Genomic DNA, 24,149 nt, shown 5'->3' with positions numbered 1-24,149 from the left:
ATGTGTTGAACTTCACAATTATGTAATCACTGAATACAATCTTATGAAAAGTACTGAATTGAAGCCTTTTACCCATCCAGTAATACTGCTTCTCTACTGGAAGCAAAAATCTCTATTTAAAAAAATGTAATCACAAAGCAAACCAAGATGCACTAAACTCATCACAGATGAAATCTTTAGTTGAGTGGCATAGAAAAATAAGCATTCTTATTTCGTTAGTCAATGCTCCTGCAAACAGAAATTTATAATTATATAAAATAATTAAACTAAAAATACTTTTTCCCAAACTACCGTTTCACCTATCCTCAGTCCCTTTCTGCCAAAGACCAGTCTAGGTTTTAATCTCAACAGAACTGTTTCCAAGTATACTATTATGAATTCAATTGGTACAAAACTTTTTTCCTTCTCCCAAACCTCAGCCATAGTCAGTATTCAGTTATGTTCTCCTTTCCACACTATTAATGAAAATATAAGTAAATCATAGAACTCCGGAATCCCAATTATGAAATAAGTGATTAACTCCAATGTGCTTAGGGACATCAAACAATTTGAATGTAACTAATGTTAAAAATATTTTTGAGATCTGCCTCCTTTACTAATATGTACACACTGACAAATAACCAATTCTGAAAACAGCATTATTAGTCTGACAATAAATTTTTATTTCACAATCCATAACAATGGGTCTTATAATGAATATTCAATGTACCAGTACCATGATCTACTTAAGTAGGCCCAAACGGAGTCAACATAATAAATACATTAAAGTCTGAAATGTTCTGGTTTTTAATCATTTAAAATCTATGAAGAAATTCAGTAATATCTCTAACTCAGATTCTGAAATTAGTTCATACTAAATTAGAAAGTGAAGTTTTAAATTCATTTCTGCACCTTAAGCTATGAACCTTGGCCAAGTTATAGAATGCAAAAATCCAAATTTCCTCATCTGTAAAATGGAAGGACACTATTACATCTGCTCTGGTTATCCCACAAGGCTGATATAAAGAAGAAATCAAATAATCTATGTAAAAATTCTCTGAAAAATATAAAACACAAAGTAGACAGAAGATGTGATTATTAGTAATAAACAGTTATTATCCCAAGATGGTCAAGTACACTGAAGATGAATTACTGTATTCTAACAGAAAAAAAATAATCTGTTATGCTTATAAGATTAAATTTCTTTTTTTAAAGATATGCATTTATTTTTTTTAATAAAAGAACAAAAAGTTGAATAAAAAAATAAAAGGAAGAAAATATACTGATAGAATTAGAATAATACAGGGAATTTTTTTCCCAAAGTAAGGGGAACACATATTACTGTGAAATAATTTATGAAAGGCAATGTCATTTTAAATTAGGTGGAATGAAATCATGGTAGGAAACTAAAATATAATAACATTTAATATTTATTTAACATTTAATATTTAAAACTCACCTCTGCCCATTTAAGAATACAGGTCATACAGAAGACATGATTACAGCTTTCTGGAAAACCAACTTCCTTCCCTAATAGGCAATTAAGACATATTGGACATCTGTCAGCTTCACTGTACAACAAACCAGTGGTAGCAGTATTATCTTTGTCTTCTTCACCTGTAAAGTAAAGCAGCCATATATGCTTTCAAGTTCTCCAGACCAAATGACTTATATCTGTGTCAGTATCATGGACTACTACAAAGTAATTCAATCTAGATACTTTACAGTAAATATACTCATTGAGCACAATACCCCCAATATTAATTTGTTCTTTAATAAGAAAGTGAAAATAATTTTTCATTCATTTAATTTTAAAATAATAGTGACATGGTTAAAAAATTTAGAAGTAAAAAAAAGATTATACTTGTAGTGACAAATCTCCCACTCATATCTACACCTAACCATCCAGTTCTACCCAATGTTTCAAAACTGTTAAGTTTCTTCTCTATCCTTTCAAGGATTTTTTTAATGCATAGACAAGCAAATCCTAATGCATGTTCTTTCAAACCTCCTTCATACAAATGCTAGATCACAATAACACACCATTTGCTTTTGTTTGTTTGACCTATTGAATGTTCACTTATTTTTATCCTTTGGCTATTACAACAATGCTGCAACAAAAAACTGTGTCATTAAAAACTACGTTTTTAATAGTACATAGGATTAAATTCACAAAAACAAAATTGTTAGATCAGTATGTACATTTCTAATTTGAATAGATACACCAAATTATACCCCTTACAGTTTGCACTAATTCAAACACTCAGCCAGCCATGTAACCAACGTACAAAGTTACACATTGCTAACTCAAAATAAATACAGGAAACACCAAGATTCAACATAAAATAAAACAAAAATAAAGAAACGGTCAGCTGAAATATGAAAAGTATACACCACACAAATGGAAAATCTGGGACTGTCCTGGGAGCAAATGTCCGCACTTGTCTTCAGATCTGGAGATTAAGCCTTAGGACCAACCCAGGTGGGGAAACTGTTTCTGAGAGACTCCCATATTAATCAAAGACCCTCAAAAGGTGCTAGTGGTTCCAGAATGGGTTAGGGAAAAACAAATACAACCTCTGGAGGAAGCATCCCTAATTTAGCCCTCCAGGATTCCATAGATTAAATTTACCAAATATTAGCTCATAATCAAACATTGCCAAACCCAAGAAAATAAACTGCCTTGAGTAAGAATCTGCAGAAACAATAATTTATTTATTTTTATATTTATATATTATCTTTATCTATTATAAACTAGAGACCCGGTGCACGAATTCGTGCACTGGTGGGGTCCCTCAGCCTGGCCGGCGATCAGGGCCGGCTCACCCAGTCCCAATTGGGGCCGATGGGGGCCAGCTGGCCGGGAGGGACCGCCGGAGGGCTCCAGGGCATGTCCGACCCTATCGCCCAGTCCCAATGTGCCAGACCCCAGCAGCAAGTTAACCTACCGGTCGGAGCATCTGCCCCCTGGTGGTCAGTGTGCATCATAGCGACTGGTCAAGTGGTTGACTGAATGGTCACTTAGTGTCTGATCTGTTGGACACTTAGCATATTACGCTTTTATTATGTAGGATTTATTTAGATACACACTGGCTTTAAATATAAGAATTTTCAACTACTACATAGAATGCTTGAACAGCAGACTAGACCTAGAAGAAAATAATATTTGTGACTGGAAGAGAGATTTCAGGAAACTACCTAAGATTGTAAGAGACAGACAAGGAGATGTAACCTGTGAAAGAGAGGTTGGGAAATGAGGTCAGACCAAATTCTATAACATACTAATTGAAGTCAAGAGGAAAAGAATAAAGGAGAAGCAATGGCTAAAGCAGTAATGACTAGGAAATGATAAATTAAACAAAAAACAAAAAACAACACAATCCAACAGATAAAGGATACACAAGGTATGCTTAAACAGGAGAAATGAAAATAATCCATGCCTAGAAACAATGTAGTAAAACTGTATAACATTAAAGATGAAAACGATATTAAAAGCAAAGAGTTAGAAAAGTCAGTTTATCTAAAAGGGAATGACAATTGAGGCTAAAAAACGATTTCTAGACAATAAGAAAGAAAACGAAAAATGGCTAAATAAGTCATAGAAGAAAAAAAAAGAAAAGAAAAATAAATAAGTGATAGGAGGGGGTAAAAAACTATTAATCCAGAATTGTATATCTATCTTTGAATAGTTTTGAAGAGAAAAAAATAAATACAAAAACCTAAGAGTTGATCACCATTAGACTTTGCAGAAAAGGAACTTAAGGTTTTTTTCAGAAGAAAAGAAGTAGAGAAAAACAAACTTCTCAAATACTATCTGTATCAAATATCATTTAATTTGTGATGTCCTGAAAAAAATAAACACAAGACATCAAAATGATGGAAGCTATAACCTATAAATCTAGAGTAGGATGATCACAGTTAAGTGTTCTAAGCTTAAAAGATTAATTTTAGAAACAGAGGAAAATATCAATGCTATTTAAAAAACAAAACAAAGAAAGTATGTAATTGCTTAAAAACGTAGGGAGCAAAAATTTAAGAAGAAAAAGGTCAAGAAACCAAAACCCTTGATCAATTGAAAATAAGACATGAGGGGAAGGGAGAGAATGTGTACACTCCTTATTCAGGCAGCTTATTTGAGAATTTAAGAACAAAATAAATAAAATAAAAACTTCTTGTGTATTTTGAAATGTATAAAAATGAACAGTTTGAAAACACTAAGTTTGCTTTCAACATATAAGCTTTATAAAAATGAAAATTTACCTTCCATATCTTCATACTCCTGATCTCCCACATTTAGGGTATAAACAGTTTTTTTCTTCATTTCTCCTTGAAAAGGGGTTTCCTATAAGATGAATTATAATAGAGACTTTTAATGTATGCCTTCTCCCAATAATATAAAAAAAGACCGAAAACTATAAGAAATTATTTTACACATAAAAGAACATAGTACAAGCTGGTAAATTTTGTGGATAATCCAGTACATTTTTATACTCCTTGCCATCAAGTACACTGAAAGGAAAAGCCTTACATAAGTATTAACCAACAAAGACTAAATGATAAATTGTGTGTTCAGACATAAATACAATTGGAACACAGAAAAAAAGATAGCAATTTGGACTAGATTTTTCATTGAAGGTGATAGGTTATATATGTTGAGGAGTTCAAGGCAACAAAGAAACAACACAGTATAAAGAAAAAAAATAGTATTTACTAGGCCAATCTGACAAGAACAAGAGTTAATAAGTGAAACTGAGAGAGAGTGTGCGTGTGTGTATGTACTGAGGAAGGATGAGCATGTATGCCAAGAAGTTCATCAGAAAGATTACAATGAGGGGTAATGAGAGTAATAAGCAGAGCAATGTAAATCAGGTAGAATTAGATTATAGAGGTATCACTAATGGTTTACTAAGAAGTTTAAATTCAATCTTATATAAAAAATAAATAAATACAAAAAAAATCAATGAAACCAAGAGCTGGTTCACTGAAAGGATAAACAAGATTGATGAACCTCTAGCCAGGTTCACCAAGAAGGAGAGAGGACCCAAATAAACAAAATCAGAAATGAAAGAGGTGAAATAACAACAGACCCCACAGAAATACAAAGGATTGTGAAAAAAAAATACTATGAAGAAGTATATTCCAACAAACTGGTGAACCTAGAAGAAATGGACATATTCCTAGAAAAATACAACCTTCCAAAACACAATCAGGAAGAATAAAAAAAAAATCTGAAAAGGCTGATAACTATGGAGGAAATTGAAGCAGTATTAAAAAAAAACTTCCAGCAAACAAAAGCCCTGGGCCAGACGGAATCACAGGGGAGTTTTACCAAACATTCAAAAAGGAACTAAAACCTATCCTTCTCAGACAATTCAAAAAAATTCAAGAGGAAGGAACACTTCCAAGCTCTTTTTTTAAAGACAGCATTACCCTAAACCCAAAACCAGGTAAGAAACTACAAAGATAGAGAATTATAGACCAATATCCCTGATACACATAGATGCTAAAATCCTCAACAAAATTCGAGCAAATCAGATCCAGCATTACATTAGAAAGATTATACACCAAGACCAAGTGGATTTATTCCGGGGACGCAAGGATGGTACAATATCCGCAAATCAATAAACATGATACATCACATAAACAAATTGATAGATAATAATCACATAATCATATCAATTGATGTAGAAAAAAGCATTTGACAAAATCCAACACTCCTTCTTGATAAAAACTCTCAGCAAAGTGGGAATAGAGGTATCATACCTCAACATAATAAAAGCCTTATATGACAAATCTACAGCCAACATCATACTCAAAGGGCAAAAACTAAAACCATTTCCCCTAAGAACAGGAACAAGACAGGGATGCTCACTCTCACCACTCCTGTTCCACATAGTACTACTAGAAGTGCTAGCCATAGCGATCAGACAAGAAGAAGAAATAAAAGGCATCCAAATTGGAAAAGAAGAAGTAAAACTGTCATTATTCACAGATGACATGATATTGTACATAGAAAACCCTAAAGACTCCATCAAAAAACTACTAGATTTAATAAATGAATTTGGCTATGTAGCAGGATACAAAATTAACACCCAGAAATGTATGGCTTTTTTATACACCAATAATGAACTCACAGAAAGAGAAACAACAAAAACAATCCCATTTACCATTGCACCAAAAAAATTAAGATACCTAGAATAAACTTAACTAAGGAGGTAAAAGACCTGTAACTCGGAAAACTACAGGACATTGAAAAAAAGAGACTGAGGAAGACATAAACAAATGGAAGAATATACTATGTTCATGGATTGGTAGAATCAACATCATTAAAATGGCTATACTAACCAAAGCAATCTATAGATTTAATGCAATACCCATTAAAATACCAATGGCATATTTCACAGACCTAGAACAAACTCTCCAAAAATTCATATGGAACACAAAAAGACCCCGAATAGCCACAGCAATCTTGAGAAAGAAGAAGAAAGTTGGAGGGATCACAATACCAGATATCAAGCTATATTACAAAGCCCCTGTTCTCAAAACTGCCTGGTATTGACACAAGAACAGACATATAGACCAATGAAACAGAACAGAGAACCCAGAAATCGACGCAAGCCATTATGCTCAATTAGTATTTGACAAAGGAGTCAAGAGCATACAATAGGGCCAAAATAGTCTCTTCAATAAATAGTGTTGGAAAAACTGGACAGATACATGCAAAAAAATGAAACTAGACCACCAACTTATTACACCATACACAAAAATAAACTCAAAAAGGATAAAGGACTTAAGCATAAGATGGGAAACAATAAAAATATTAGAGGAATCCACAGGCAGCAAAATATCAGACATATGTCATAGCAATATCATTACTGATACAGCTCCTAAGGCAGTGGTTGGCAAACTCATTAGTCAACAGAGCCAAATATCAACAGTACAACGATTGAAATTTCTTTTGAGAGCCAAATTTTTAAAACTTAAACTATATAGGTAGGTACACTGTTATTAACTTAATTAGGGTACTCCTAAGGTTTAGGAAGAGCCACACTCCAGGGGCCAAAGAGCCGCATGTGGCTCGCGAGCCGCAGTTTGCCGACCACGGTTAGGGCAATGGAAACTAAGAAGAAAATAAACAAATGGGACTACATCAAAATAAAAAGCTTCTGCACAGCGAAAGAAACATACAGAAGGTCGAGACATATGAAAACATGCTCAAAGTCACTAACCATCCGAGAGATGCAAATCATAATGACAATGAGGTACCATCTCACACCTGTCAGAATGGCCATCATCAACAAATTGACAAACGACAAGTGATGGGGATGTGGAGAAAAGGGAACCCTCATGCACTGCTGGTGGGAATGCAGACTGGTGCAGCCACTATGGAAGACAGTATGGAGTTTCCTCAAAAAGTTAAAAATGGAACTCCCATTTGCCACAGTAATCCCACTTCTAGGAATATATCCCAAGAAATCAGAAATACCAGTCAGAAAGGACAGACATATGCACCCTTATGTTCATAGCAGCACAATTTACCATAGCTAAGATTTGGAAACAGCCTAAGTGCCCATCAGCAGATGAGTGGATTAAAAAACTGTGGTAGATCTACACAATGGAATACTACACTGCTATAAGAAGGAAGGAACTCCTACCATTTGCAACAACATGGATGGTCCTGGAGAGCATTATGCTAAGCGAAATAAGTCAGTCAGAAAAAGATAAATATCACATGATCTCACTCATTTGTGGAATATAATGAACAACATAAACTGATGAACAAAAAACAGATCCAGAGACAGAGAAACATCGAACAAACGGTCAAACTTCAGAGAGAAGGCAGGGGAGGGTGTGGAGGTGGGGGGAAGTGATCAACCAAAGGACTTGTATGCATGCATGTAAGCATAACCAATGGACACAGAGACACAGACACTAGGGGGGTGAGGGCATGTGCTGGGGAGTGGGAGTGGCCAGGAAGAAGTCAATGGGGGGAAAAGGAGACATATGTATTATGTAATACTATATGTAATACTTTAAACCAGCGGTTCTCAACCTATGGGTCGCGACCCTTTGGGGGTCGAACGACCCTTTCACAGGGGTCGCCTAAGACCATCGGAAAACACATATATAATTACATATTGTTTTGTGATTAATCACCATGCTTTAATTATGTTCAATTTGTAACAATGAAATTGGGGGTCACCACAACATGAGGAACTAACTGTATTAAAGGGTTGTGGCATTAGGAAGGTTGAGAACCACTGCTTTAAACAATAAAGAATTTTAAAAATTCAATCTTATAGATTCCCCTGAAGAAAACTGACATGATAAAGTGATGTAAATAATTATTTTAAAAGAATGATCTGCCAGCAAAGCACAGGATGGATTACAGTGCGGGGATACTAGAAGCCAAGAGATTTGCATAGCTTGGGTAACTGGCTGTGAAGTGAACAGAAAAGCAAGAAATTAAAGAGCTGGAAAACTTCTAAGATTTGATGACCAAATAAATACAGGGAAGGAATCAAAGATTATTCTGGCCTAGAGATCTAGAAAAATGGTGATTACAAGAGGCAAATGAGAAATGTGAGAATGGGAATTAATTTGTTAATCTTGGGGGACAAATGCATGAGGTATAAATTGTTTTTTAAATCAACTCAATTCTTTCTTGAACTGATGCAAGATATGACTGCAATGAACTATTCAAATACATTTTGGATAATTAGTTTCCTAAATAATTTACACATGCTAGTTTCTACATCTATTGCCCAGGAAAATTTTCTATTAGGTTAAATAAGAAGAAATGCAAAGGACTGATTTTGGGTCAAAAACTAACTGTAAAGTAGAAGATAAAAAATTTAGTAGCATATATAAAAATAATTTAAAGGTTTTAGTGGAATAAAAATTTGAAATGAGTTAGGATTAGAGTTACTTAAAAAGAGTCAATTCAATCACAATCTACCTTAATAAAAGTAGAATGTCAAAAACAAGATGCTGCACTCAGCCTACATGTGCAACATCTGTTTCAGTGCTGGTGCTGTTCTTTAGGGACAAACAAAATAATGAATGTCCAGGGAAAGTGACTAAAATGGTGGCAGCCTTGGAAATCATATCATATGCAGAAAGGTAGGGCAGTAAGAACCTAAAGATTAAGGAGAAGGTTAGCAGTTATCTCAAAATGAAATGGGCTGTTCTGAAGGGAGGTAGAATAATCTATCAATAAGGGTATTCAAAGATAGGCTCAATGACATATTGGAGGGTTTTTTTTAATTCAAAAATTTATTGAGTGCTATAGCCATACTATTAGGCAATGCCCTAAGTACAGAACTAATTAAGACAGAAATTCCTGCCTTTATATTCTAGTGGGGAAGATAAAATAAATAAAGTAAAATATCTGGTATGTTAGATGTTGAGAAGTGTTGTGGAGAAAAAGAAATAATACGATTTTTAAAAGCCATAGAATTAGCATGGCTAATAAGTGAGAAAGCAGAGAAGCTATTATTTCATACATAGTATTTAGAAAAAGCCTTTCTGATAAAATGACATGTGAATTAGCAATCTGAAAGAAGCAAGGGAGAGAGTTATGTGGGAACTGTATTCTAGGTAAAAAGAATAGCAATATGAAAGTTCAAAGGCAGAGGAGAGGATGTCTGGTGTGTTCAAGAAAAAAAAAGAAATTAATGTAGTTAGAATAGAGTGAAAGAGAGGAAAAGCAGATGAGGACAGAAAGGTAATAGAACATCAAGTCATGCAACACCTTAAAGACAGGTAAATACATTTGCTGCTTTGAGTGAGATGGGCTTCTAGATTTTAAGCAGACGAGTAGCAAAGAGAAAAGCAGAGGCCAGCAAGAAAACTACTATAATAATCTAGAGGAGACATGACAATGCTTGTACCAGAGTAGTAGCAAGGGTGATGAAAAGTACTCAGATTCCAGCTGTGTTTGCAAACTACAGCCATAAAGATTTGCTGACAAGATTGAATGTGGGGTATGTGTTAGAGAGCAAGAATCCAGGATAATTCCCAAGTATTCTGACCTGAGCAACTAGAAATGATGAACTTGCTGCGACAGACGATTACTTTAAAAATATTCAGAGTCACAAGTTACTCTACTTTATATTCACTCAGAACCACAGTTTCAATATCACCTGGGAACTTGTTACAACTGCAGGATACCTCAGGCACTGCCCCAGATCTCGTGACTAAGAATCTGCATTTTATCAAGATCTGTATATGATTCATATGTACATTGAAGCCTAGGAAATACTGCACTAGACAACTTGCCAATTTAGTTGATTTTAGAGTCATCTTGTGTTCCTGTATGACCTATAATTGATCGTAATTCTTTATTTGGGGAAAGTCTATTATTGAGTATAATTCTTTATTTAGAGAAAGCCATACTGTAACCTCTCCCCCATTATCCTAAATGTCTAAAAATAACAATACATTTAAGTTCAAGTTAATTCAATGTGGTAAAATGTCAATTTGAAAATTAACAATATTTTTAAAACCTAGGAAATTTTCAGAAAATACACCATTCTTTCATGTAGCTAAATAATTTATGCCCCATTGAATAATTAAATCTACACTGTTTTCATATTTCCTCCCTTTAGAATATTAAGCTTAGCCCTGGCTGGGTAGCTCAGTTGGTTGAGCATTAACAGGATACACCAAGGTTCAACCAATGAATGCACAAATAAGTGAAACAACAGAATGTTCCTCTCTCTCTCCATGCCCCTAAAATCAATTTAAAAAATTTTTAAAGGAAACACTTGCATGCACTCTAAAAAAAGAATATTAAGCTTATAGTGTTAATACATTAATATATAAATTACTAGAGTCCCGGTGCATGAATTCGTGCACGGGGGGGGGGGGGGGGGTTGGTTGTCCCTTAGCCCAGCCTGCACCCTCTCCAATATGGGACCTCTCAGGGGATGTTTGACTGCCGGTTTAGGCCCGATCACATAGGTATCGGGCCTAAACCGGCAGTCAGACATCCCTCTCATAATCCGGGATGGTTGGCTCCCAACCGCTCCCCTGCCTGCCAACCTGATCACCCAATAACCATTCCCCTGCCAGCCTGATCGATGCCTAACTGCTCTCCTGCCAGCCCAATCGCCCCTAACTGCCCTCCCCTGCCGGTCTGATTCCCCCCGCAACTGCCCTCCCCTGCCGGCCCGATCACCCCCAAAGGCCCTCCCTTGCTGGCCCGATTGCCCCCTCCTGCAGGCCTGGTCACCCCCAATGGCCCTCCCCAGATGGCCTGGTCGCCCCCAACTGCCTTCCCCTGCCGGCCTAATCGTCCCCAACTGCCCTCCTCTGAAGGCCCGGTTGCCCCTAACTGCCCTCCCCTGCTGGTCTGGTCCCCCCCAACTACTCTCTCCTGCCAGCCTGATTTTGCCCCCAATTGCCCTCCCCTGCAGGCCTGCCCCCCCCCCAAATGCCCTCCCCCTGCCAGCCTGGTCGCCCCCAACTGCCCTCCCCTGCAGGCCCAGTCGCCCATAACTGCCCTCCCCTGCCAGCCCAATCCCCCCCAACTGCCCTCCCCTGCAGGCCTAGTCACCCCTAACTGCCCTCCCCTGCTGCCCTGATCACCCACAACTGCCCTCCCCTGCCAGCCATCTTGTGGCGGCCATATTGTGACCACATGGGGGCGGCCATCCTGTGCAAGGGCGTGATGGTCACTTTGTATATTACCTCTTTATTATATAGGATAATTTTACAATAAATACAGTGGGGCCTTTACAAGTGTCCCAACTAACGAGTTTTTTGAGATACGAGCTGTCTCTCGGCCGATTTTTTGCTTTGAGTTGCGAGCTAAAATTCGGGTTACGAGCCAGCTTCAGATACCCCACCGCTAGTTGGCACAGCGAACGTCACAGTGAACGCCACAACATCAGCCCAGCATCACGTGTCTCACTCGTTCACTTTTTGATTTGACATATAAGTAATCTGAGTTACGAGCTCTGTCACGGAACGAATTAAACTCGTAAGTCAAGGCCCCACTGTAGTGTCTTCTCTATTTTAACTCATGTGGTGAAGTACATATCACTGAGAAGTTAAGAGACCTCAATCAAGTTACAGACTGCCTTTCCTTATGTTAGAAACCTGCGTAAAAAGCTGTTTGAGTGTTCCAAGTTTTGAGAAGTTGTGTGCTTCTTCTGGAATTTTTCATGCATTAGTTGTTTCCAGACCTAAAAACAATTATGCCACCTTACCAGTTTATTCATTCAAAATGACACGGTCTTAGCATTTCACTAAATCAAAGTCATAAATTTCAGTTCAACAACTTGCAACTTGTTCATGTTTACCTGTTCTAGCTGCCTGGACTCCACTTTTTAATCTAAGAATCCAGGGTTTTTAATACCAGCTTTGTTTTGAACTTCCAGGAACAGGAATATAGGAATACAATACAGACTCCTGGTCTTAGCCAGTAATTTGTGGTCAATAAAAGACCTAAGAAATAAGCTGTGTGTGGCCAGAACTATCCTTCCTTGTGGTTTCTGGAAAAATTAGAAATAGCCAGGCTGGTGTGGCTCAGTGGTTGAGCATAGACCTATGAACCAGGAGGTCATGGTTCGATTTCCAGTCAGGGCACATGCCCAGGGTTTTGGGCTCCACCCCAGTAGGGAGCGTGCAGGAGGCACCTGATCAGTAATTCTCTTTCTATCTCTCTCTCCCTCTCTGAAATCAAAAAATATTTTTTTAAAAGTTAGAAATAACCTGATTTCATGATCATTTATGATGCTATAATTGTAAGTCATAGCCTACCTAGGCTACTTATTAGTTCTGCTAATAAGTTCTGTAAGTTAATTATCTATCAGTGAAACTAAATTTTAATTTTGACTTACCTCAAATGAATTTCTAACTTTTCAGATTATTTTAATTTGCAAATTTCAATCTTTAATGTCTCTTCCCAGGTCTACCTTTCCAAGTAAAATATCTTTCAAGTCTATTATCTCTAATATAAGGATCTTAAAGTGCTTCTACCTTCCAAGTTGCCCTTTTCTATTATTGCCTCTGTTATGTACTGGAAACAGTATTCCAAATATGTTCATAAAACAGTTTGGGAAGAAGAAATGACCTAACCTTAAAATTTTTTTTTTCTTTTTTTTTTTTTTTTTTTAAATATATTTTATTGATTTTTTTCAGAGAGGAAGGGAGAGGGATAGAGAGTTAGAAACATCGATGAGAGAGAAACATCGATCAGCTGCCTCCTGCACACTCCCTACTGGGGATGTGCCCACAACCAAGGTACATGCCCTTGACTGGAATCGAACCCGGGACCTTTCAGTCCGCAGGCCGACGCTCTATCCACTGAGCCAAACCGGTTAGGGCACCTTAAAATTTTATTTATCATAAAAGCCATCAACTTTTAGAATATGGAATGGAAAAGGTATTAACATAAAACAGTTTTCAGGTACTTAATACTAATTTTCTCACACAAACCCGGGAATACATGGAAGTGAGAGTCTCAGGCCAGCCATTGCGGTGCATTCAAAAACAGTAATATATAAGACCGGTCAGTTCTCTAAAACAGTGCTGCCCAACAGGGAACTGTTCTATCAAGCACTTGAAATGTGGCAAGTAAAGAACTAAATTGTTTATGTAAGTTTTAATTAACTTAAGTAGTCTAATGTGGCTAATGGCTACTATGTTAGACAACACAGCTCTAGAACATAGCTACCATTTTCTATAAAACAAAATTGCTTCAAGTTATACCAGCGATGCCAACAATGTATTTTCTACTGCAGCAGTTGCTGGGTTGCTTCAAAAAAAATCAGACAAAAGAACAGAGGTTCCTGGTAATAGAAACTAAACTTTTTTGTTTTGGCTGGCTCCATTTAAAATTCCTATCCTTCTTCTCTTCTCCCCATCTTTTCCTCTTCCAAAGTCTGTTTCCTTCCATCTACTACACAAAGAACTCCTTTCCTTTCCAGTTCAATTCAAAACTCCCTCTTCTTGCTTCCTCCTGTTCTTCAAGCAATCCCACAGTATCTAAAAATATCAACATTCTAGTTATGACTACAATATTAGAGTCCGACAGACTTAGATCAAAATCCCAACTCCACTGCCAAGTATTAAATGGCTGTTATTATTATCATTGCCAGTAAGAATAGAAAAATAAGGAGGGGTAATAAAATTGTTATTTGCCCAATTTCTTTGTTTTCCCTAGACAAAAGTGAAAGACAAAAGGCAAACATAGGACTGAAAAAATACAAATCAACATTTCTGACTAACTGTTCACAGTCTAGTAATATTGTGTCAAAGGGGTACAATCAGATCCTTTGGGTACAAAGACAGAAGAGGGACATAAGAATGGCCATGAGGAAGTTTAATTCTATTTCCCACTTCCCAAACCCAATCCTGTCATTACAGATTCTACCATAGGGAGCCAGGGTTGAATGAAAGGGATATTGGGAAAAAGTAAGAGCTGTCACTATGTTGGGAACACTTAAACTAAGGACAAGCACACTTCATAAAGATACTAAATATTATGTTGATTTGTATGGCTAAAGCAGGGGTCCTCAAACTTTTTAAACAGGGGGCCAGTTCACTGTCCCTCAGACCGTTGGAGGGCCGGACTATAGTTTAAAAAAAAACTATGAACAAATTCCTATGCACACTGCACATGTCTTATTTTGAAGGAAAAAAACAAAACGGGAACAAATACAATATTTGTATTTGCATGTGGCCCGCGGGCTGTAGTTTGAGGACCCCTGGGCTAAAGTATTCAGAGAATCCACAGTGATTCTTAGAACCTCTCATAGACAGTCTACTCATCTTTATTCTTTATTTCTAATCTCCTAACCAAGATCTGTCCCCAGATTCAACCCTCTGTCCAAAAAATTTCAATTAAAATAGAGGGGGCATTCAGGAAGGTACTCAAAGCAATGTATTTCAGTGATTAATGACTTGGACACTGGTGTTAGGCAAACTTGTGCTTATGACATTGTCTAGGAATAATAACCATTCAAACGCAGAATCTTCCACCCAACCCGTCTATTTCTATTAATGCAGAATCTTCCACCCAACCCGTCTTAAAATAAAACTGTTAAGTGTCTCCCAATTATCTACTCAAAAATTTGATCCTACCTATAAGTATGTTATTTTCCCTTGGAGAAACCACAAACATGGCTATATTTTAATGATGTCTAGGGAGATATTCTATCCATTACTATAGGCTATAGTGGTCAAAAAACTAGCTGAGTGTTTTTATAAATAAATGTTGTTGAAGCACAGCCATGCTTATTCCTTTACATATTGCCTGGTTGCTTCTGCACTACAAAATTGAGTAATTGCAACAGAAATCATATAACTCTGCAAAGTCTAAAATAATTACAATCTGGTCCATGTTAGAAAAAGTTTGCCAACCCTATTAAAGACTATAGAAGATTGCCTAGTTTGGGAGATGTGGTTCAGTCTCTCATTATAGAAGGCTACTCAAGCTTTCTTAAGTACTAGGAGTACCGGTTAATAATGGCGGATTTTGTAATCAAAGAAAACACGATAATTTCAAGAGAAACATCAAAAGTGCTTTATTCAAAGTAATGTCCATCCCTAGCTACACATTTCCCCCATCTTTCAGGTAATTTGTGAATACTGTCCCAATAGAACTTTCCTTGTTTTGAGGCAAACCATTCAGAGACCCAATTTTCCACTTTTTCGTACGTTTTGAAATGTTCCTCAGAAAGTGCGTGTGCCATCAATAGGAACAAGTGGTCATCTGAAGGAGCAAGGTCTGGTGAATATGGCGAGTGGGTTAATACTTCCCAGGCAAGATCTTTTAACGTTGGGAGGAAAAAATGGCGGAGGCTTAGACGGACGTGTTGGTGCTTTGTCCCGGAGCAGATAAGGGCGAGCAGCTGAAACGGGTAACAATCAGCCCGAACAAACAGAGGAGATTCAGCTGAGAGACAGTCTGCAGCCAGGAAAGACAGAGAACTCCTAGAAAATGGGGATGGTTAGAGATTGAGGCTGAAACCTCCCCCTGGGCGCCAGCTCAGCGGCGAGACCGCGCCATCTTGAGTAGCTTTATCCGAATCCAGAGATCGGCTACTAACCCAGAGGCAACGGCTCTCAAGCAGTGCGACTACATGAACTCAGAGGAGACCTGCATCCCTCCACGGAAAGGTTAGACCTCCCCCAAAGGTGCGGTTTGCAATTCAGGTTGGAGCGAGGAACGCGCGCACGTGTGCGGGGGGGGAATCTGCGCCCCCCAAAATCCACGCCCATAGAGGCCAGCATGACCCGCGAGTGGGGAGGGCTCCTGTAGGGCTGCTGGCAGAAGGTAACACTATAAATAAGCCCATAGTTGGACTGGATGCAAAGAGGCAACCTCAGATTCTCCTAGGTGGCCCGCTACTTGGTGCCAGGGGCCAGAGCGCGCGCAGAGACTCCGCACAGTTCTGGAAAGTGGAGCCCTGCGAGTTCGCACAGCTTCCCAGGCTCTTGTTTACACACTTCCTCTTAAATCTGTGAGTTTGATTGTTGATCCCAGTGCATGTGATTGCCCAGTTGGGGTCGCTAGCGGAGCTTGTAGGGGAAGATCGTTTTTGGGGAGCCTGGGAAACAAAGCTGGGTGTGGCGCCTGGGGAACCAGCTCTGGGCAGAGCTGGTTCAGGTACAATAGAGAACTCCTGGTCAGAGAGAACTTATAGCGTCGCAGGTCAATCCAGACACACTGTCACCGAGAGGCAGAGCCACGAACTGACTCTTCTGTAAATACAGATAAAGGCAATAGGGGAACCAATTCGGCCTGCCTTAAAATCAGGACTGTGGCTTACAACACAGAGGAACAGTGTATCAGAGGGAAATTCAACATTCTCCTGAATTCCGGGCGTGCCAAAAAGAAGAGTAGAAGATCTGAAGCACCTGCATTACTGCACATTTTTATTTTTATTTTTTTTAATTACTTTTTCACCTCTTAACTAAGAAAACATTTTTTTTCTTTTTTCTCCCCCATCACCTGATTTTACCCTTTCAACTACTACATTTTTATTTTTAACTAGTATTATTACCGCTACCATTTTAACATTTTTTAAAGTGTCATTTTATTTTGTCTTTATTTTATTTTGGGACTAATGTTCTCCATTCTATTTTCATCGTTCCTTTAGCAACATTTTTCTCTACCTCAACTTGCCTCTGTGCTAAACCCTCTTCCCCACTTTTTCCCTTTTGTTGTCCTGTTTCTCTTACCCTACTCCAGCTTTAGATTTTCCCTATTCTTTTTACCCCGTCAAAATTTCACCCTACTTATATATCCTATGTCCAATGCCCTGCTCTAAATCCTTATACACCTTTCCCCTATCTTCCTTCACTATCCAAATTTTTTTCTTCTTCTTCTTTTCTCTCTCTATTGTTTTATTGTTGTTTGCTTGATTTACGAGTATATTGGGGGTTTTTTAAGGATTGTTTGGGAGGTTAGTCTGCTTATTCTTTTTATTTTCCTGCCCCTCCCCCCACGCCTCCCCCCCGGTTATTTCTGTGCTTCTGTTTTCCCTTGCGTCGCTTGATATTATTGGTTGTTTGTAGTTTGTATTCATCTCCAGGAATCTGTTGCTGTAATTTGTTGGTATTAGTGGTGGATCTATAGGAGTTTTCTCCTCATATAAATAGTCTCTTCCCCTTTTATACTTCATTCTCTTTTCTCTCTTTTTTTTTCCCCTCCCTTTTTCCAATTTCATTTTTGCACTCCTTTTTTTTTCTTTTTTTTCTTTCTTTCTTTTTTCTCTTCTACCTTTTTCTCTTCTTTCCTTCTTATCTCCTAACTCTCTTAGCTCGGGTGGCCACCTTTATTTGGGGTTAGCAATATTGTAAATACATTGGTGTTCAGTGCCTGGTACATTGTGCCTTGTTGTGTTGTATTTTGTGCCTTTAAATCAACGCAGCAGATTCAAGCAACAGCGGCCTCCTGATCACCACATGCTCTGTCTGGGGAACAGCTGCTGTGTGTGAAGCCTCCCTCCACCAGCCAGAAGAGCCACCACAGCTGTGAACAGCACCCACCAGAGGCCCTGCTATCAACGGAGGAGCCGCTGCTAACACAACTGCCCAAGGAGCAACCACAGCCCGAGGAGCCACTGCTACCCAGGCAGCAGCCACTGCCACCCAGGGAGCAGCCACTGAACGACTCAACAACTAGATATGTCAGTGAGATCAAAAATAAGTAGACAAAGAAATGCCCAAAGGAAAGAGAAGGAGGACTCACCAGGAAAGCAGCTAAGTTAGATAGACCCACACCAAGACACATCATAATTACCATGGCAAATGTTCAGGACAAAGAGCGAATCTTACAGGCTGCAAGAGAGAGAAGGAAAGTTACAGACAAGGGATCTCCCATTAGATTATCAAATGATTTCTCAACAGAAATACATCAGGCCAGAAAAGAATGGACAGAAATCTACAAAGTGATGCAAAGCAAAGGACTGAATCCAAGAATACTCTATCCAGCAAGGCTATCATTCAAAATTGAAGGGGAAATAAGAAGCTTCACAGACAAAAAAAACGCTAAGGGAGTTTATCACCACCAAGCCAGCCATGCAAGAAATGCTAAAGGGACTGGTGTAAAAAGAAGAAATAACAACCTCAGAAAGAAAACAGCCACACACACAAAAAGAAATGGCTACAAACAAGTACCTTTCAATAATAACTTTAAATGTAAACGGACTAAATGCTCCAACCAAAAGACATCGAGTGGCTGAATGGATAAAAAAACATGACCCATACATCTGCTGTCTACAAAAGACCCACCTCATTAGAAGGGAGTCACACAGACTGAAAGTGAAGGGATGGAAAAATATCTTTCATGCAAATGGAAAGGAAAAGAAAGCTGGGGTAACAATACTTATATCGGACAAAATATATCGCAAAGTGAAGGCCATATCCAGAGATAAGGAAGGCCACTTCATAATACTAAAGGGATCAATACAACAAGAAGATATAACCCTGGTAAACATATATGCACCCAATGCAGGAGCACCCAAATTCATAAAAAAACTCCTGGAAGATATCAAAGGAGAGATCAACAACAATATAATCATAGTAGGGGACTTTAATACACCACTGACATCACTGGATAAGTCCACTAGACAAACAATCAGCAAAGAAACAGCAATCCTAAATGACTCACTAGATCAGATGGACTTAATTGACATCTTCAGAACACTTCACCCCAAAGCTGCGGAATATACATTCCTCTCAGGTGCTCATGGGACATATTCAAAAATAGACCACATATTGGGTCACAAGCAAGTCTCCACAAATTCAAGAAGATTGAAATCATAAAAAGCTTCTTCTCAGACCACCATGGTATAATGTTAGAGATAAACTACAATAAAAACAACCCAAAATACTCAAACACTTGGAAGCTGAATAGCATGTTATTAAATATTGATTGGGTTATCAATGAGATCAAAGAAGAAATTAAAAACATCCTGGACACTAATGACAATGAAAACACAACAATCCAAAACCTATGGGACACAATGAAAGCAGTCCTGAGAGGGAAGTTTATAGCTCTGCAGGCCTATCTCAAAAAACAAGAAAAAATGGTAGTAAATAATCTAACTCTTCAACTCAAAGAATTAGAAAGAGAGCAACAAGAAAACCCCAGAGTGAGCAGAAGGAAGGAGATAATAAAGATTAGAGCAGAAATAAATGACATAGAGACCAAAAAAACAATACAGAAAATCAATGAAACCAAGAGCTGGTTCTTTGAAAGGATATACAAGATTGACAAACCTCTAGCCAGGCTCACCGAGAAGCAAAGAGAGAGGTCCCAAATAAACCAAATCAGAAACGATAGAGGCGAAATAACAACAGACCCCACAGAAATACAAATGATTGTTAAACAATACTACGAACAACTCTACTCCAACAAACTAGACAACCTGGAGGAAATGGACAAATTCCTAGAAAAATACAACATTCCAAAACTCAATCAGGAAGAATCTAAAAATCTCAATAGGCCAATAACTATGTTAGAAATTGAAGCAGTCATCAAAAAGCTCCCAGCAAACAAAAGCCCAGGACCAGATGGCTTCTAAGGGGAGTTTTACCAAACTTTCAAGGAAGAACTAAAACCTATCCTCCTCAGACTACTACAAAAAATTCAAGAGGAAGGAACACTTCCAAGCTCATTCTATGAAGCCAGCATCACCCTAATACCAAAACCAGGTAAAGACAACACAATGAAAGAGAATTATAGGCCAATATCCCTCATGAACATAGATGCCAAAATCCTCAACAAAATCTTAGCAAATCGGATCCAGCAGTACATCAGAAGGATCATACACCATGACCAAGTAGGATTTATCCCAGGAATGCAAGGATGGTACAACATCCGTAAATCAATAAATGTGATACATCACATAAACAAATTGAAAGAAAAAAACCACATGGTCATATCAATTGATGCAGAAAAGGCATTCGACAAAATCCAACACCCATTTTTGATAAAAACTCTCAGCAAGGTGGGAATAGAAGGATCATACCTCAACATAATAAAAGCCATATATGACAGGCCCACAGCCAACATCATACTCAATGGACAAAAACTAACACCATTTCCCCTAAGAACAGGAACAAGACAGGGATGCCCACTCTCACCACTCCTGTTCAACATAGTCCTGGAAGTATTAGCCACTGCAATTAGACAAGAAGAAGAAATAAAAGGCATCCAAATTGGAAAACAGGAAGTAAAACTGTCCTTATTTGCAGACGACATGATATTATACATACAAAACCCTAGAGACTCCATCAAAAAACTACTAGACTTAATACATGAATTTGGCAATGTAGCAGGATACAAAATTAACCCCAAGAAATCTGAGGCATTTCTATACACCAATAGTGAACTTTCAGAAAGAGAGATTATAAAAACAATCCCATTTACCATCGCACCAAAAAAATTAATATACCTAGGAATAAACTTAACTAAAGAGGTAAAAGACCTCTACTCAGAAAACTACAGGACGTTGAAAAAAGAGATAGAGGAAGACATAAAGAGATGGAAGAACATACCATGTTCTTGGATTGGTAGAATCAACATCATCAAAATGTCCATACTACCCAAAGCAATCTATAAATTCAACGCACTTCCCATTAAAATACCAATGGCATATTTCACAGATCTAGAACAAACTCTCCAAAAATTCATCTGGAATAAAAAAAGACCCCGAATAGCTGCAGCGATCCTGAGAAAGAACAAAGTAGGTGGGATCTCAATGCCAGATATCAAGCTGTATTACAAAGCCACTGTTCTCAAAACTGCCTGGTACTGGCACAAGAACAGACATATAGATCAGTGGAATAGAATAGAGAGTCCAGAAATTAGCCCGAACCAATATGCTCAATTAATTTTTGACAAAGGAGGCAAGAACATACAATGGAGCCAAGATAGTCTCTTCAATAAATGGTGTTGGGAAAATTGGACAGATACATGCAAGAAAATGAAACTAGACCACCAACTTACACCATACACAAGAATAAACTCAAAATGGATAAAGGACTTAAATGTACGACAGGAAACCATAAAAATTCTAGAAGAATACAAAGGCAACAAAATCTCAGACATATGCCAAAGCAATTTCTTCACTGATACAGCTCCTAGGGCAGTTGAAACTAAAGAGAAAATGAACAAATGGGACTACATCAAAATAAAAAGCTTCTGCACAGCAAAAGAAACCATCAACAAAACAACAAGAAAACCCACTGCGTGGGAAAACATATTTGCCAACGTCATATCTGATAAGGGTCTAATCTCCAAAATTTATAGGGAACTCATACAACTTAACAAAAAGAAGATAAACAATCCAATCAAAAAATGGGCAAAGGAGCTAAATAGACACCTTTCAAAAGAGGACATTCAGAAAGCCAAGAGACATATGAAAACATGCTCAAAGTCACTAATCATCCGAGAGATGCAAATCAAAACAACAATGAGGTACCATCTCACACCTGTCAGACTGGCTATCATCAACAAATCAACAAATGACAAGTGCTGGAGAGGATGTGGAGAAAAAGGAACACTTGTGCACTGCTGGTGGGAATACAGACTGGTACAGCCACTATGGAAGACAGTATGGAGTTTCCTGAAAAAGCTGGAAATGGAACTCCCATTTGACCCTGTGATCCCACTTCTAGGAATATATCCCAAGAAACTAGAAACACCAATCAGAAAGGATATGTGCACCCATATGTTCATAGCAGCACAATTCACCATAGCTAAGATCTGGAAGCAGCCTAAGTGCCCATCAGTAGATGAATGGATTAGAAAACTGTGGTACATCTACACGATGGAATACTATGCTGCTGTAAAAAAGAAGGAACTCTTACCATTTGCAACGGCATGGATGGAACTGGAGAGCATTATGCTAAGTGAAATAAGCCAGTCAATGAAGGAAAAATACCACATGATCTCACTCATTCATGGATAATAAAGACCATTACAAACTTCTGAACAATAATAGATACAGAGGCAGAGCTGCCTCAAACTGATTGTCAAACTGCAGTGGGAAGGCCAGAGAGGGTTGGGGAGCAGAAGGGAGGGGAGTAAGAGATGAACCGAAGGATTTGTATGCATGCATATAAGCATAACTAATGGACATAAGACATTGGGGGGTAAGGGAGGGCAGGGGATTGTCAAGGGCGGGGGTTGGGGGAAGGACACATATGTAATACCCTTTGTAATACTTATTATAATATTTTTTTAAAAGAATAATAAAATAAATAAATAAATAAATAAAAAATTTACAAGGTATGAAGAAGACAGTAGAAACTATAAAAAAAAAAAAAGATCTTTTAACGTTTAACTGGTTTTTAAGTGTGTGATAGTGCGTCATCCTGAAGCAAAATTACTTTGCCGTGTCTTCTGGCCCATTCTGGTCGTTTCACAATCAAAGCGAGGTTCAAATTATTTGTTATTGGTAGCGATCAGTATTAACAGTTTCACCTGGTTTTAGAACAGTGGTTCTCCACCTTCTGGCCCTTTAAAACAGTTCCTCATGTTGTGACCCCCAACCAGAAAATTACTTTCGTTGCTACTTCATAACTGCAATTTTGCTACTGTTATGAATCGTAATGTAAATATCTGATATGCAGGATGGTCTTAGGCGACCCCTGTGAAAGGGTCGTTCTACCGCCAAAGGGGTCTGGACCCACAGGTTGAGAACTGCTGTTTTAGAAGCTCATAATACACCACACTTTCCTGATCCCACCAAACACAGAGCACTGTCTTCTTTCCAAAGCGATTTGGCCTTGCAATCGATTTTGATGGTTGACCTGGATCAACCCATGATTTTGTGCATTTGGGATTCTCAAAATAAATCCACTTTTCATCGCCAGTCACAATTCGATGCAAATAAGACTTTCATGCTGTTGAAGCAACATTTTACTGATGACTTTTTGGCTTTCCATTTGTCTTTCGTTCAGTTGATGTGGCACTCATTTTCCTTCCTTTAAAATCTTTCCCACTGCTTGTAAACGATCAGAAATTGTTTGCTGAGCAACGTTTAATCTTTCTGTAAGTTGTATTTGAGTTTGACAGGCATCTTCATCCAATAATTCTTGTAATTGTTGGTATTCAAACATTTTCAACTGACCTGGACATTCTTTGTCTTTCACATCAAAATCATCACTTTCAAAGTGTTTAAACCAGCGTTCATAAGTATCTTGAGATGGAGCATGTTCACCATAAGCTTCCCGAAGTATACGACAACTTTTTCTTCAAAATAATGAATTAAAACTTCCCACAAATGCTCTTTTTTGGCACGAAATTCGACATTTTTAAGCGTAAAAGTATCTATGATGTTAACACCTTCAGCAAATCTGACATATGAAGTTCTGAAGCTTGCTGTCAATACAACGAAACAGCATACATATCAAATCGTATATATATCAACATATGTGTAACTCCATCTATTGAAAAAAATCCGCATTATTAACTGGCACACCAAGTATAGGCATCTAGCCACATTTGTAATCAATCTGTACTCTAGCACAACAGCTATTTATTACACATTTGAGTCAATGGTTCTGCAATGCTATCTTTGATTTCCTTTAAAATTCCCCTGAAAGCTATGTAATTTTGTTGATTTATCTAATTTATTTTATCAATCCAGCTTAAGTTATCATGAATATTTGCTCTAATGCCTTTAACTTGTTCACTTCAG

General features: G+C 37.9%; 1 protein-coding gene across 4 annotated transcripts in view; it reads right to left on the bottom strand.

The window, feature by feature from the left end:
* SCAF11 (SR-related CTD associated factor 11) overlaps nucleotides 1–24,149 on the bottom strand; it is a 95,555-nt gene that overhangs the window by 43,973 nt on the left and 27,433 nt on the right. For all 4 annotated transcript variants that reach the window (XM_070410380.1, XM_070410381.1, XM_070410383.1 and 1 more), the window contains exons 2-3: nucleotides 4,240–4,321; nucleotides 1,439–1,596 (exon numbers count right to left, since the gene is read on the bottom strand). In XM_070410380.1, coding sequence (XP_070266481.1) covers nucleotides 1,439–1,596; nucleotides 4,240–4,300 — 219 coding nt within the window. In that variant the 5' untranslated portion in view covers nucleotides 4,301–4,321. The remainder of the gene's footprint in view (nucleotides 1–1,438; nucleotides 1,597–4,239; nucleotides 4,322–24,149) is intronic.

This window comes from Myotis yumanensis, unplaced genomic scaffold (genome assembly GCF_028538775.1).
Source record: "Myotis yumanensis isolate MYYU_CA2020_CCGP unplaced genomic scaffold, mMyoYum1.0.hap1 SCAF_3, whole genome shotgun sequence".
NCBI lineage: Eukaryota > Metazoa > Chordata > Mammalia > Chiroptera > Vespertilionidae > Myotis > Myotis yumanensis.
The sequence above is the reverse complement of the archived record's forward strand: the minus strand, read 5'-3'. Positions and strand labels throughout refer to the sequence as shown.